A 13,709-nucleotide genomic window follows, 5' to 3' on the forward strand; every position below is an offset into this window, starting at 1 on the left:
GCAAAATTGTGCCAGAACCAAAGAAGGTGTGTTGTTGTTTACTCGTGTTTATTTTCATGATGGTTGGACTTAAGGAGGACACGTTCTAGAGCAAACATTGTGATGACTCATAGGAACTGGCTCTCTGCCTGCTCCCGCATCCAAAATGAATCGGTGTGTCGCCGGAGAGAGTTAAAGTTTGTTTTTCATCGTCGTCGATCCGCTGTTAGGATTCTTCGTTTTCTAATGTTTCTGCAGCAGTGTGCAGTGGTCCTGTGGTGTCGCCTCCCTCGGGAACAACACTGCGCCTCGCTCCGCCACCTGCTGAGCTGCTGTTTGGATTTAAAGAGGCAGTGTTGGAAAGTACAGCAGTTGATACGCTGTGTATTCAACTCCTGTTGTGGTGAAGGTTGTCTGTCGATGCCCACATGAGTCAGCTCTATAAGTGTATCGACCGGTGGATGTGTATACTATAGTTGTAATATACATAAACCTTGTAATATTGATTTCAATAAACCACATCCATTTTATTATTTTAAATTAATTTTAAATATTTAATACTGAGCTAAGAGTCATTGAAACACGACAGAAATACCATTCGATTTTTTAGGGGTACAGAAAATAGATATTTATTTTCTTACAACCATAATAAAATTCTTTACTAAAACGTTTTTTTTTTTAGTTTTCTTCATACATGTTCTATTTATTACAGAGCCCCTAAAGTGACATGTATACAAGATAGTATTGAGTGTAAAAAAGTTAAAAAAAAAAGTTTTTCACTTTAAGAGTTTAGGTGATGCGTAATTTATGCCCCAAAAATTCATTATGAAAATCTTTTTTTTGGTTTTAAATACACCATTTATCGTACAAAAATGAGCACTTGTTCAAACGGATTCGTTTTCAAAAACAACAAATAAAGCTAAAAAGCAAAAGATATTTTTCTATTTGTTGCATGAATCTATGTTTAAATTATCCTTCTTGATTGTAGTAGATTTTCCCTCAGAATAATTGCGGACAACATCGTAATCAACTAGCTAAGCCAGCAAGTTAGGCATTTAAAGATTAAAGTGTAAGACCAGTAATGTAGAAATCTTTCATGTAGAAAAGTCGACTGTATCCTCTCATCCTCAGTCTTTGTAGGACTCTCACAGGATTTCATTGTTCCTTTTACTGCCGTCATCTTGTGACCGGAAAAGTAATTGTAACGCATACAATGTATATAACTAAGAAACATGTAAAAGAAAAATGTTTTGTGTTTTTATATGTTTTTTAACAATTCAATAATTATTGTTCTCAAAGTATTGTTTACGAACTTGGCATTAACATATATCATGATGAAGGCGCAACGATACAATCTATTATGATATTGTAGGAAAGTATATATTTGTAGTATTGTTGAGTACTTGACTCTGGTGTTGCAGAATTTACAGACCACATGACTCTTGACGAAGTCGTTACTGCTTTCATTCGTAGGAAACCAAAATATGTAAAAAACATCAACTGTATCCTCTCATCCTCAGTCATCGCCGGAATCTCGCTGAATTTCATTGTACCTTTTGACTTTGCCATCTAGCGGCCAACTGTTAAGTGTCTTGAGAAAACTTTGTTATGATAACACACTTTCAATAAAATTGAATTGAATTGAAGAGTATTGCAAATTAAAAATTGTATGTTTTCTTTTTAGAAGAAATTTGCATTTACTGTACATCACATTTAAATAAAATGCGTATAAACTAAATAGAATGTACTGATAAAATACAAATATACTAATTAAACTAATAATACATTATTTTATATTTGTCACATTTTTTTCCTACTTACTCAACTTACTTTTTTCTTTATTATCTGCCTAACTTTTTGGTTGACGGTCCCTAACAACAGTGACATACAATCATTTGAATGAACTATATAGAGAACCTCAGTCCTAATGAATCTGTGTCTTCTTCTGTGTTCCAGGGTCTTGTACTCGGGCAGCAGTGAAGGTGCTGGCCGTGGTGCTGAAATCTCTAGCAGCACACACATGTCCCTGGTGGTGTCGTGATCCTCACGTTCCCTTCAGAATCTAACGGAAAGAAAAAAACTCCACGCTCGACATGGACGACGACGGACGCTACAGGGACGGCCGCTCGGACTTTATCCGCGGCGCCAAAGACATTGCCAAAGTCGCCAAGAAGCAAGTGGGAAAGAAGGTGGGACGGGGCGTGGACAAACTGGGGGACGAGTACACCCGGCGTTCCTACAAGCGCTTCGAGGAGGAAGACGACGACGACGACTACCCCGGGGCGCCGAGCAACGATGGTGGATATTACCGCAACGACAGCAGGGCCAACGACGAGGAGGGCCACAGCGACTCCACCGAGGGCCACGACGAGGACGACGAGATCTACGAGGGCGAGTACCAGGGGATCCCGAGGGCAGACTCGGTCAAGGGGGGCGGCGTGGACGGGATGACGGGCGCGGCTCAGGCCCAGCAGTTCAGGGACGTGGCGGCGTACGAGGCGGAGCGCAGGAAAGACCAGGAGGAGCTGGCCGAGCAGTACGAGGCCATCCTGCAGGAGTGCGGCCACGGGAAGTTCCAGTGGACCCTCTACTTTGTCCTGGGCCTGGCCCTGATGGCGGACGGCGTGGAGATCTTCGTGGTCGGCTTCGTGTTGCCCAGTGCGGAGAAAGACATGTGTTTATCTGAGCCAAACAAAGGAATGCTGGGTAAGTTTTCAAAAACAACAAGATAATGGTTGCATTTGTCATCATAAATGAGAATCCTTGCACCTCAGTTGATACTAGGAGTGTGTACTAGCAAAATCTGCTAATACGATGTGAATCACGATACAGTGGCAGTGATACATTGCGATACTGTAGTAACAAGGATATATTTGTAGTATTGTCGAGTACTTGCCTCTGGTGTTGCAGAATTTACAGACCACAAGACTCTAGATAGAGTCGTAACTGCCGTAACTTATTTGTCCTTAAAACCAGACTGTATCCTCTCGTCCTCAGTCATCGCTGAAATATCTCAAAATATTATTACTCCTTTTGAATGCTGCCACCTAGCAACCGGAAGAGTAATCGCAACACATAAATGAACCAACTCATGATAAAGTTGAAGTTGTACTAGCAAAATCTGCTAATACGATGCGTATCATGATACAGTGGCAGCGACATATAGTGATACTGTAGTAACAAGTAAGTAAGTAAGTAAGTAAGTAATATTTATTTATATAGCGCTTTTCCAGACCAGGGTCACAACAAGGATATATTTGTAGTATTGTCGAGTCCTTGCCTCTGGTGTTGCAGAATTTACAGACCACATGACTCTAGACAGAGTTGAAACTGCTTTCATTTGTCCTGAAACCAGACTGTATCCTCTCGTCCTCAGTCATCGCTGAAATCTCTCAAAATATAATTGCTCCTTTTGAATGCTGTCACCTAGCAACCGGAAGAGTAATCGCAACACATAAATGAACCAACTCATGATAAAGTTGAAGTTGTACTAGCAAAATCATCTAATACGATGCGTATCATGAAACAGTGGCAGGGATATATTGCGATACTGTAGGAGCAAAGATATATTTGTAGTATTGTCGAGTACTTGCCTCTGGTGTTGCAGAATTTACAGACCAAAAAGCTGTTGAGGCTTTCATTTGTTCTGAAACCAGACTGTATCCTCTCGTCCTCAGTCATCTCTCCAAATTTCATAGCTCCTTTTGAATGCTGCCATCTAGCAACTGGAATAGTAATTGCAACACATAAATGAACCAACTCATGATAAAGTTGTGAATATTTCCACGTAAATTGTAAATTAAAAAATGTCATTATTTTATTTCACACAAACTTAATTGAACTATGAACCATAAAATAACTACGATAAAATAAATTCCGAAAAAATATACATTTATGTTTTGTTTAAATGAACAAGAATCGATACAGTGCTGTTAAATATTGATAAATTATCGAGAAAACTAATAGTTTGCCTACTAATATTTTCTAACCCTATTCAAAATTCATATTTACCTTAAACAAAAGTACAAAAAGAAGTCGTGTCTCTGTAAATCTGCAGTTCATACAACACTGTTATTGTCTCATCCACTCCTGTGCTTCGTCGTGAGTTTCCCACTTTACATTTCATCCTCCCCTCCAATCTTCACAGCTTTTTTTTTTTGTTTCATAGTTTATCTGGCAGTAATTGCTTTCCCTGGACCTCTGTTGGCAGAGCAGCCACGGCTGTTTAAGATTCAGCGGAGCGTGCGGCAGCTGCAGTGGAATTACAAAAAAAAAAAAAAAAAATCAACCTGCAGCCGTTTTCCAAACACAACATTCTTTAGATGAGTCGGTGTGTTTTTTTGTCAAACACCTCACGCTTCTTAGTGAGTCCAGCATCATTTATTGATGCTCATGAACTCACTAGTTTGAGTTGAATGTTTTGAAGGAGAAGAGGGAAGCGAGTGAGATCTTGAGTCATCAATCTTTAAATGTTGAGTCAGAGCAGGCGAGTCTGACTGAAGGTCGAGAATGTAATAGTGTAGCTTTCTTACCTTGTTTTCGATGTACCTAACCAAATATTAAACATAAAAACTAACACAATTCAGTATGTAAGTAAGTAAGTAAGTAAGTAATAGTTATTTGTAAAGTGCCTTTCTTGACCAGGGTCACACAACGCTTTAACAATCAAAAGCAATACACAGTAAAAAATAATTTGAAATCTCTAAAATATCAAGAAACATAAGGGTAAACAAAGGAGTCCCAGAAGATTAGGAAAAAATAAGAATGTTTTAAGATGTTTCTTGAAGGAGTCAGTAGATCCATCAAACACAGAGAGAGAGGAAGATCGTTCCAAAGCTTAGGAGCAACAGCCTGGAAGGATTTATATCCTCTCTCTCAGAGTTTTAAGGATCGGGGGAAATGTGAGTTCTTCTACTAGAGCGGGTCAGAATTCTCAGAGTTGTGTATCAACTGCAGGCGAGACAGATCCTTCTTGTTTAGACATGAAAATAAACTTACAATAGTTTAAACAAGAAGACACAAACACATTGGATTATAAGCTCCAGATCATGTTGTGACATCATTTTCCTAAGTTTAGAGATTTTTCTCAGTTGAAGGAAACAGTTTCTGGTCAGTTTTCTGCAGTGTTGTAAACTTTTTTTAAACTATTAAAACTTTGAAACAATTTATCCAAAATAACTTTGAATAATGTAAATTAAACAAAATTTAAACAATACTAATTTCTTACAGCGCCTACTCTATCGCGGGATCTATTTATTGTGACTTTGTGTCAAGTTTTACTTTGAGTAGTCTTTGTAGGATGATCTTGTTGATCGTTCATCCATCTTCGTTTAAGCTTGTTGTCTCGTAACTTCTGCGTCAGTTACAGAGGAAGTGATGGTGCGTTTAGGGTAAATTGATGTAACCATTACATTTGCTCATGCAAAAAAGGGCTAGAGCCGATGCATCGTGAATTCACCCTTAAATTAAATCTGATGCATCTTGAATCTACTGATGCATCTTAAATATTTGTATCTACGCATCGATGCGAATCGAGGAATCTCCACATCCATACAAGAGACCAGACGGTCTTAGTTCCGAGGCCGAAAAAATGTATATTTACCATTTGTGTCTCAGGAAGTCTTTGTTATTGTCTTTCTTCCCTGCGTTTGTCCTCCTTCTCCAAACACTTCCATGAAATTTCTATCCTTAAACATCAGTTTTACTTTAATCGGTCGCCGCTGCATGATTCCTGATATTCATCGTCTCTGCTCCTTATCTCTTCTTCAACACTAAAAACCCTAAAAATATGGAATTAAAGAGGATATTTGGATTTAAACCTTCTTAGATGCTGTCCCAGCTACTTGGGGAGGAGACCCACATACAATACAATGGTTCCTTTAACACCCTAAAATGGACTAGAAACTGAGTTTAATCTAATAAAAAGTAACTTATTATCATTTATACTATTGATTGACATTCTGTTTTTTCGACGTCAGATCTTGAGCGTCACGACTCTACCCCCCCCCACACCCTCCCCGGCTCCTCATTGTCATGTTTGCTGGAGCCAGTGAAAAAACCCTCCACTGGTTACGCAACAGGCCTGACTCATGCTACACAGCCTCTATACTGCCTTCCCATGATGCCTTGCGTGTCCTCTGCCTCACCCAAGTCCTGCTCGTACGTGGCCCACAAGAAGGGGTCGGATCGTATGAAACGCGGTCGTATCTTCTCGAGCTTCGGAGAGTTTGTCGTGTCGATGAAGGATTAGTTTGACATTTTGGCAGCAGAAGAAGGAGAGCTTGTGACACGAGCAGCTCAGGGAGGTTGTCATTGGTTTAACCTTGTTGAGATGCTGCAGCAGCAGCAGCAGCAGGAAGGACACGTTGTTACCACGTAAACATCTCAACAAATATATATAATAACAGTGAGATAAGGAAACTGTTCTTGTGGATATTTGATTCATTTTATGTGACAAATATAAAAGAACACGCTAGTGGAAGCTAACAAATTAGCTTGACCTCCTGAGACCTGCTGTGTCATGATGTCATGATCGATGCCAAACAATACACTTTAATATATTTATTAACTTATTCTCCATCCTTCCTTCCTTCCTTCCTTCCTTCCTTCCTTCCTTCCTTCCTTCCTTCCTTCCTTACTTCCTTCCTTCCTTCCTTCCTTCCTTCCTTCCTTCCTTCCTTCCTTCCTTCCTTTCCTCCTTATTTTAAGCTGCCCTTCTGATACCTTCTTCTCAACTCTTTCCGCCCTGGCTGCACTCTCTTCTTCACCTCACACATTTTCCTTTAGAGCTTGTTCATTGCTTCCTTCCTTCCTTCCTTCCTTCCTTCCTTCCTTCCTTCCTTCCTTCCTTCCTTCCTTCCTTCCTTCCTTCCTTCCTTCCTTCCTTCCTTCCTTCCTTCCTTCCTTCCTTCCTTCCTTCCTTCCTTCCCTCCTTCCTTCCTTCCTTCCTTCCTTCCTTCCTTCCTTCCTTCCTTCCTTCCTTCCTTCCTTCCTTCCTTCCTTCCTTCCTTCCTTCCTTCCTTCCTTCCTTTCCTCCTTCCTTCCTTCCTTCCTTCCTTCCTTCCTTCCTTCCTTCCTTCCTTCCTTCCTTCCTTCCTTCCTTCCTTCCTTCCTTCCTTCCTTCCTGTCCTTATTATTAGCTGCCCTTCTGATATCTTCTTCTGTACTCTTTCTGCCCTGGCTGCACTCTCTTCTTCACCTCACACATTTTCCTTTAGAGCTTGTTCATTGCTTCCTTCCTTCCTTCCTTCCTTCCTTCCTTCCTTCCTTCCTTCCTTCCTTCCTTCCTTCCTTCCTTCCTTCCTTCCTTCCTTCCTTCCTTCCTTCCTTCCTTCCTTCCTTCCTTCCTTCCTTCCTTCCTTCCTTCCTTCCTTCCTTCCTTCCTACCTGTCCTTATTATAAGCTGCCCTTCTGATATCTTCTTCCCTACTCTTTCCGCTCTAGCTGCACTCTCTTCTTCGCCTCACACATTTTCCATTAGAGCTTGTTCCTTCCTTCCTTCCTTCCTTCCTTCCTTCCTTCCTTCCTTCCTTCCTTCCTTCCTTCCTTCCTTCCTTCCTTCCTTCCTTCCTTCCTTCCTTCCTTCCTTCCTTCCTTCCTTCCTTCCTTCCTTCCTTCCTTCCTTTCCTCCTTATTTTAAGCTGCCCTTCTGATACCTTCTTCTCAACTCTTTCCGCCCTGGCTGCACTCTCTTCTTCACCTCACACATTTTCCTTTAGAGCTTGTTCATTGCTTCCTTCCTTCCTTCCTTCCTTCCTTCCTTCCTTCCTTCCTTCCTTCCTTCCTTCCTTCCTTCCTTCCTGTCCTTATTATTAGCTGCCCTTCTGATATCTTCTTCTGTACTCTTTCCGCCCTGGCTGCACTCTCTTCTTCGCCTCACATAATTTCTTACTCCTGCTTTCGCTCAAACTCCTCCTTACTCTTACCATATCATCTGAAAACATCACGATTCAGTCAGACTCCACAGATAGTCTTTCCCTCGCCATATCCAAAAATTAAATTTGATATTTGATCTTACTTTCTTGTTACTGTATCACTGTTTCATATTAGTGCTGCGCAACCCTCACATACTTCTTATATAATACTTTCTCCCTGGATGCGATTTTATTAGCTATAGCTTTGTAGTGTGTTTAAGAAAAAACATATTTTACTTTATTTTGATCTGTGATTTAAAAAAGTTTCCTCCCAAGATTAGAAAATGCTCTTTTTGACATTAACAAACATTACAAATCTGATAATAATATAAAAGAAACGTGACAAATGTTGCAGTGCATTATGGTATAGATTATTTCAAGGGCAGATAATGTGAAAACCCAACTCTTCTAACTCACTCACATGTTTCAGATGTTGAAGTATTTCTCTCCAAGGTCCCACACCACGACCATGGTTTGAACTTATTACTTTATAAAGTTTTCCCCCGTCTTGGCGAACGAGAGGTTACGAGAATCTATTATGATGTTATAATGGCTTCACTCCTCCTCCAACCAGCCAGCTGTAATTACGCCCCGCTGTGTTTATACAACGTGTCCCTTGGAGTTGGATACTTTTCGATACTATTGATGTTTGACCAATCACAGCAGAGTGGGCGTGGTTATGGTAAGCAAACGGAAAAAAAAATGTTTTCAGTGGGCTGGGCTTGAGATCATTTTCCAAATATTTAAAGGGCACCTAATTTGAAAACCCAACTCTCCTGCACATTCACATGTTGTAAATGTTGCAGTCGTCCTCTTCAAAGTGCAGTAGTTCATTCATCATGACTTTGCTCCGTTGTGAAGTTATTACTTAATAAAGTTCTCTCGTGTCTGAAATCTCGCCAAACGAGACTACGGTTTAAATTAAACATTCTGATGTCACTCTGGTGCAGGTGTCCTCCCCTAGAAGCCCTAAATCAGTTAAGTACTTAAATGTTAGTCGTGAAACAAAATAAATATTTATGTATGAGAGTTACTTCTGCCTTTAGGTGTTTTTGTGATGTGTACATTAAGCAGCAAACCTTATTTTTATTATTCATTTTTAATATACAAAACGGGAGTTTTAGGGGTGAGTTTGAAATTTACGTGAGTCCTTGAATGCAACTCGTGTTTTTGAGACCAATCAGAGCAGAGTGGGCGTGGTTGCTTGGACGAGACTTCTTGTCAGCCAAAACTGCGCATTTTAAGTGGGCGGGGCTTAAGTGTATTTTCTAATGTAAATATCTTTATTAAATGAGAGTTTTGTGCAAAAAGAAACATACTGATGAGTATAATAGAGGTCCTAGAACAATAGCACATTAGGTGCCCTTTAAATGTAAAGCGAGTTAAGTACAAACAGACACATACTGATGATACAATAGATGAATTCAAGAGACATTTAAATCAACACATCGGTTGCTTTTTAAGACTTGTGTGTCATTCTTAACCCAACACGGGGTGAGGTCTCCATCATCAACGACCAGTTCTTTTTATTTTTGGGATGGAAAGCGTGTCTCTGCCGATTACCTCGGTCGACTGACGACAGACCTGTCTCTGCCAGTGGCTTCATTCAAACAGCTCAACACGCTCCACGAGAAGAGGAAAAACCATCTATTAATAGCTCCTCCCCCTCCGCCCCCCCCCCCCTGTTCACCAAACACACACTCGCAGCAGAAGGACACACATCTTTTACATGTAGCACACAAACACCCTGGAGCCGTACGCTCTGTATCAGGGTAGATGTGTCACTCCTCCCTTTTGCCTTCTCTTTTTTTTTTTTTGCTTTCTTCTCCATCCTTTCCTTCCCCCCACTTCCTGTCCAGAGAGCAGACAGTTTGTTCTCTACTTTCCCATCCCTTTTTTATGTTGATTGACATCATTTATTTATTATTATTAATCATTTTATTTGGATAGATTGAGATAAGAAACAGAAATTTAAATCTGATTGAGATATTGACGCCTTTGGCCCGAAAATTGAGGCTGATATTTAACTGATAAGAATGTATTATGATTAGTAGCAGTAACTATTGTGTAGAATATAGCGACTCTAGACTTCATGGCTTCATATGAAGTGGATCCGGTCGTGTCCTGCTCTCTGACTGCAGAGTCGCCTTCAGTCATCGCCCTGATAATGAGCCGGTGGTGACGGCTGAGCTCCATCACTGCATTGCAGCAGCTCCCGGAGAGACTGACAGCAGCAGCAGCAGCTCCGGACTGTTGCTGCGAAGACCAGTCAGTCTTCAGCGTCAAGAGAGTCTCAACCTCCATCCTTCCTCTGTCAGATATACAGCTCAGGGAAGAATGATGAGCCAATTATTGTGACGGGTTATTGACTGAAGGAAGTGGTCTTTTCATGGCTCAACAGAGAGACTTTTTTAGTTCACTATTTCTTTGTGTTATTGATTGAAACATTTGCATCATATAATTAATCAAATACTCTTTATTGAATTTTCAAAAAGGTCTAATAATCAATGTAAACCAACAGGAAACGAAAAAGCCAATACATTTACAGTAGTTTTATCTTCCGGCTCGATCCAGGTCGTCTTTAAAATCAATCGATCATATAATTTAGATACTTTTTTTTTTTTATTCGAAAAATGTATTTGTTTAAATTAAAAGGGCATAAATCTTTGTTCTCAATATTTTTTTATTTGAGAAATGTAGCAAGTTTGTTTGAAATAGCAATATTCTCATAGTTGTTTGCTTACATTTCTTCAGAATGCAGTTGTTTGTTCTTTTTTTTTTAAATGATTTTTAAATGCCTTCAGATTTCCTTAACATGATTATTATTTTATTTAACTAAAAAGATGTTTTTTAAATATTATTCTGTGTCAATATTATATTATTTGTACAGTTCTTTTTATGTTTACATAATAATCAATTCAATAATGATAATAAAATTCCTCCTATTATGATTTTTTTTAATTCTTGCAGGCTTTTCCCTTATTTTCTGAGACTCCTGTGTTGTTCTCGGTGTTATCTTGACCTTTTAATTATATATTTTATTGAGTATTGTTTCGATTGTTCAAGCACTTTGTGACCCTGGTCTGGAAAAGCGCTCTATAAATATAAAAATTAGTTACTTACTTACTATGATGTCTTTTTTCAGGTTCATATTATCTTAACTAATCAACTTAATGGTATATACTTTAATGTATCGTGTTGTTAAAAAAGATAAATATACAAAAACTCTATGCAAAACTAAAAACCATGAGATATATATATACACATAGTTTTTGTAAAAGTAAATATGTTAACTATGATTTTGGATATATCTATTTTGTCGTCATTTATTCCTCAGTAATGTCATGAATAAATCCAGCTCCAAACATAGCAACATAAGAGGTTAGCGTCTCCCTCAGTACACTCAAGTAAATCCATACTGGAAAGTGAAACTCGGTTTAATTGAGGGCAGAGACATCACAGCCTCTGTTGGTGTAAACATGGATCAATGTCGGTGTCATGCACACACAGTCTGTCCCGTGTTACTCAATCCTCCATCACATCGTCCAACAACACAGCCTGAAGGGATTATTGCCTGAAAGTGTTGAGTCGTGTCACTGACAGACCTTAGATCTGTTGAAACATTTTTTAAATGTTTTTTTAACAATACTTGTGGAATTGTTTTTATTTAAATATTTTGTTCATGACATGACTTTTCTCTTCTATATATCAATTATCTGTGCAATGATTAATTGAATATATTTGACCATTGAATATATCCACAATAAATACAATTTTAATAATACTTTGATACCCTTTACAATAATTTGAATTTCATATTGCAGTTGTGACATTTTGAATTATTTAGATCTAAATCAAAACTAACTCTATTTATTCAACCTTCATATTTACTTATTTGGTATTTCTTAATCTAATTAATAATATATAAATAAATTATTCCAAGTACTTATTTACCCGCTTTTTAATGACAGTTTTAATATAAATGCACAACTTTTTAACCCTTGTGTAATCTCAGGGTCAGGGTGACCCGAAATCCCGAAAATAAATTTGTTTGTGGTATCACTTCATTTTGACTCACAAGGGATACCACAAAAAACATTTAGTTCTGGGGCCTTTGGGTCACCTTGACCCAGAGACAACACAAGGAAAACCACAAACACATTTGATTTTGGGCCTTTGGGTCACCTTGACCCAGAGACAACACAAGGAAAACCACAAACACATTTGATTTCAGGCCTTTGGGTCACCTCGACCCAGAGACAACACAATGGATACCACAAACACATTTGATTTTGGGCCTTTGGGTCACCTTGACCCAGAGACACCACAAGGGATACAACTGACACATTTGATTTCAGGCCTTTGGGTCACCTTGACCCAGAGACAACACCAGGGATAGCACAAACACATTTGATTACGGGCCTTTGGGTCACCTTGACCCAGAGACAACACAAGGGATACCACATACACATTTGATTTCAAGCCTTTGGGTCACCTTGACCCAGAGACAACACAAGGGTTATCAGGAATAAAATAACAACAAATATTTAGCAGATCAACAGTTCCGTCACCTCAGCAGCAGCTGCTACAACAAGACATTTCAGGAGGAGGAAGGTTGTTGACAGAAAGTCAATACAGCAGCGACTGAGAGTGTGAAACTAGTGTGTGTGTGTGTTTGTGTGTGTGTGTGTGTGTGTGTGTTTGGCAGCGCTAACAGCACAGAGGCACGTAAAAAGCTGATTTTCATTAGCGGGCAGTGAGTCACGCTCTCACCTCCAGTCCAGAGTCTGGATGAGCGAAGGTGCAGCTTGTTTCATCAGCTGTGCTGCGACAGTCGGATCGTTTGACAGACAGGATATTTTTGCATGATAGTACACTTTGTTGAATATTGAAATCAAACATTCTGGTCGCCAATCTGATGTTTTGCACCGGAAGATACAACGGACAGGCGGCGCAGTTGGTCACAGACGGCTCACGTTGGCTATTAAAGCCACTGAAATGTTGAATAACAGAGTAAATATCAAGCCTCGCTTTCAAGTTTCCACCTTAAAAAATGGCTTTTTATAGAAAATATACACAATTATATGGATTCTAAATCTTTAGTGACCTTCAGTCTTGATGTGTATTGGTAATAATCGGGTGATACGATATGTAAACAGTAGGAACCATGCGATATGTTGCAATTTATTGTGATACTGTAGCAACAAGTACTATATATGTCAATCGCCAGGCTCTCGTTGTTCCTTTAACTGCGGAGGACGTAATGAAGTTTAATTGCAACACAAAAATATTAGCAGTGAATGTTTGCATGTTAATTAGAAAAATGTCATTGTTATATTTTATTGTAATATTAACAATAAGAGAGCTATTATAAAAATAAAATGTTATTTGGGCCTAAAGTATTAATACAGTATCCGAAAAATAGACATTGTCTCTGAACTCTAGCCTTTAATAAGACTGTAATAACTACTGCAATGTCTGTTTATATCCGTAAATACTTGTTATAAATAAAATAAAATAAACCTTTAATTGATAGATGGATGGTGGGTGGGTGGATGGATGATGGATGATGGATGATGGATGGATTATGGATGGATGATTGATGATGGATGGATGGATGGATGGATGGATGGATGGATGATGGATGATGGATGATGGATGATGGATGGATAGATGGATGGATGATGGATGATGGATGATGGATGATGGATGGATGGATGATGGATGGATGATGGATGATAGATGGATGGATGGATAATAGATGGATGGATGGGTGGCTGGATGGACGGATAACTTTATCTTTATCTTACACCTAAT

General features: G+C 39.1%; 1 protein-coding gene across 1 annotated transcript in view; it reads left to right on the plus strand.

The window, feature by feature from the left end:
* sv2a (synaptic vesicle glycoprotein 2A) overlaps positions 1-13,709 on the plus strand; it is a 36,880-nt gene that overhangs the window by 11,020 nt on the left and 12,151 nt on the right. The window contains exon 2 of the mRNA XM_087812444.1: positions 1,936-2,685. Coding sequence (XP_087668570.1) covers positions 2,073-2,685 — 613 coding nt within the window. The 5' untranslated portion in view covers positions 1,936-2,072. The remainder of the gene's footprint in view (positions 1-1,935; positions 2,686-13,709) is intronic.

This window comes from Callionymus lyra, chromosome 17, assembly GCF_982586985.1.
Source record: "Callionymus lyra chromosome 17, fCalLyr1.hap1.1, whole genome shotgun sequence".
NCBI lineage: Eukaryota > Metazoa > Chordata > Actinopteri > Syngnathiformes > Callionymidae > Callionymus > Callionymus lyra.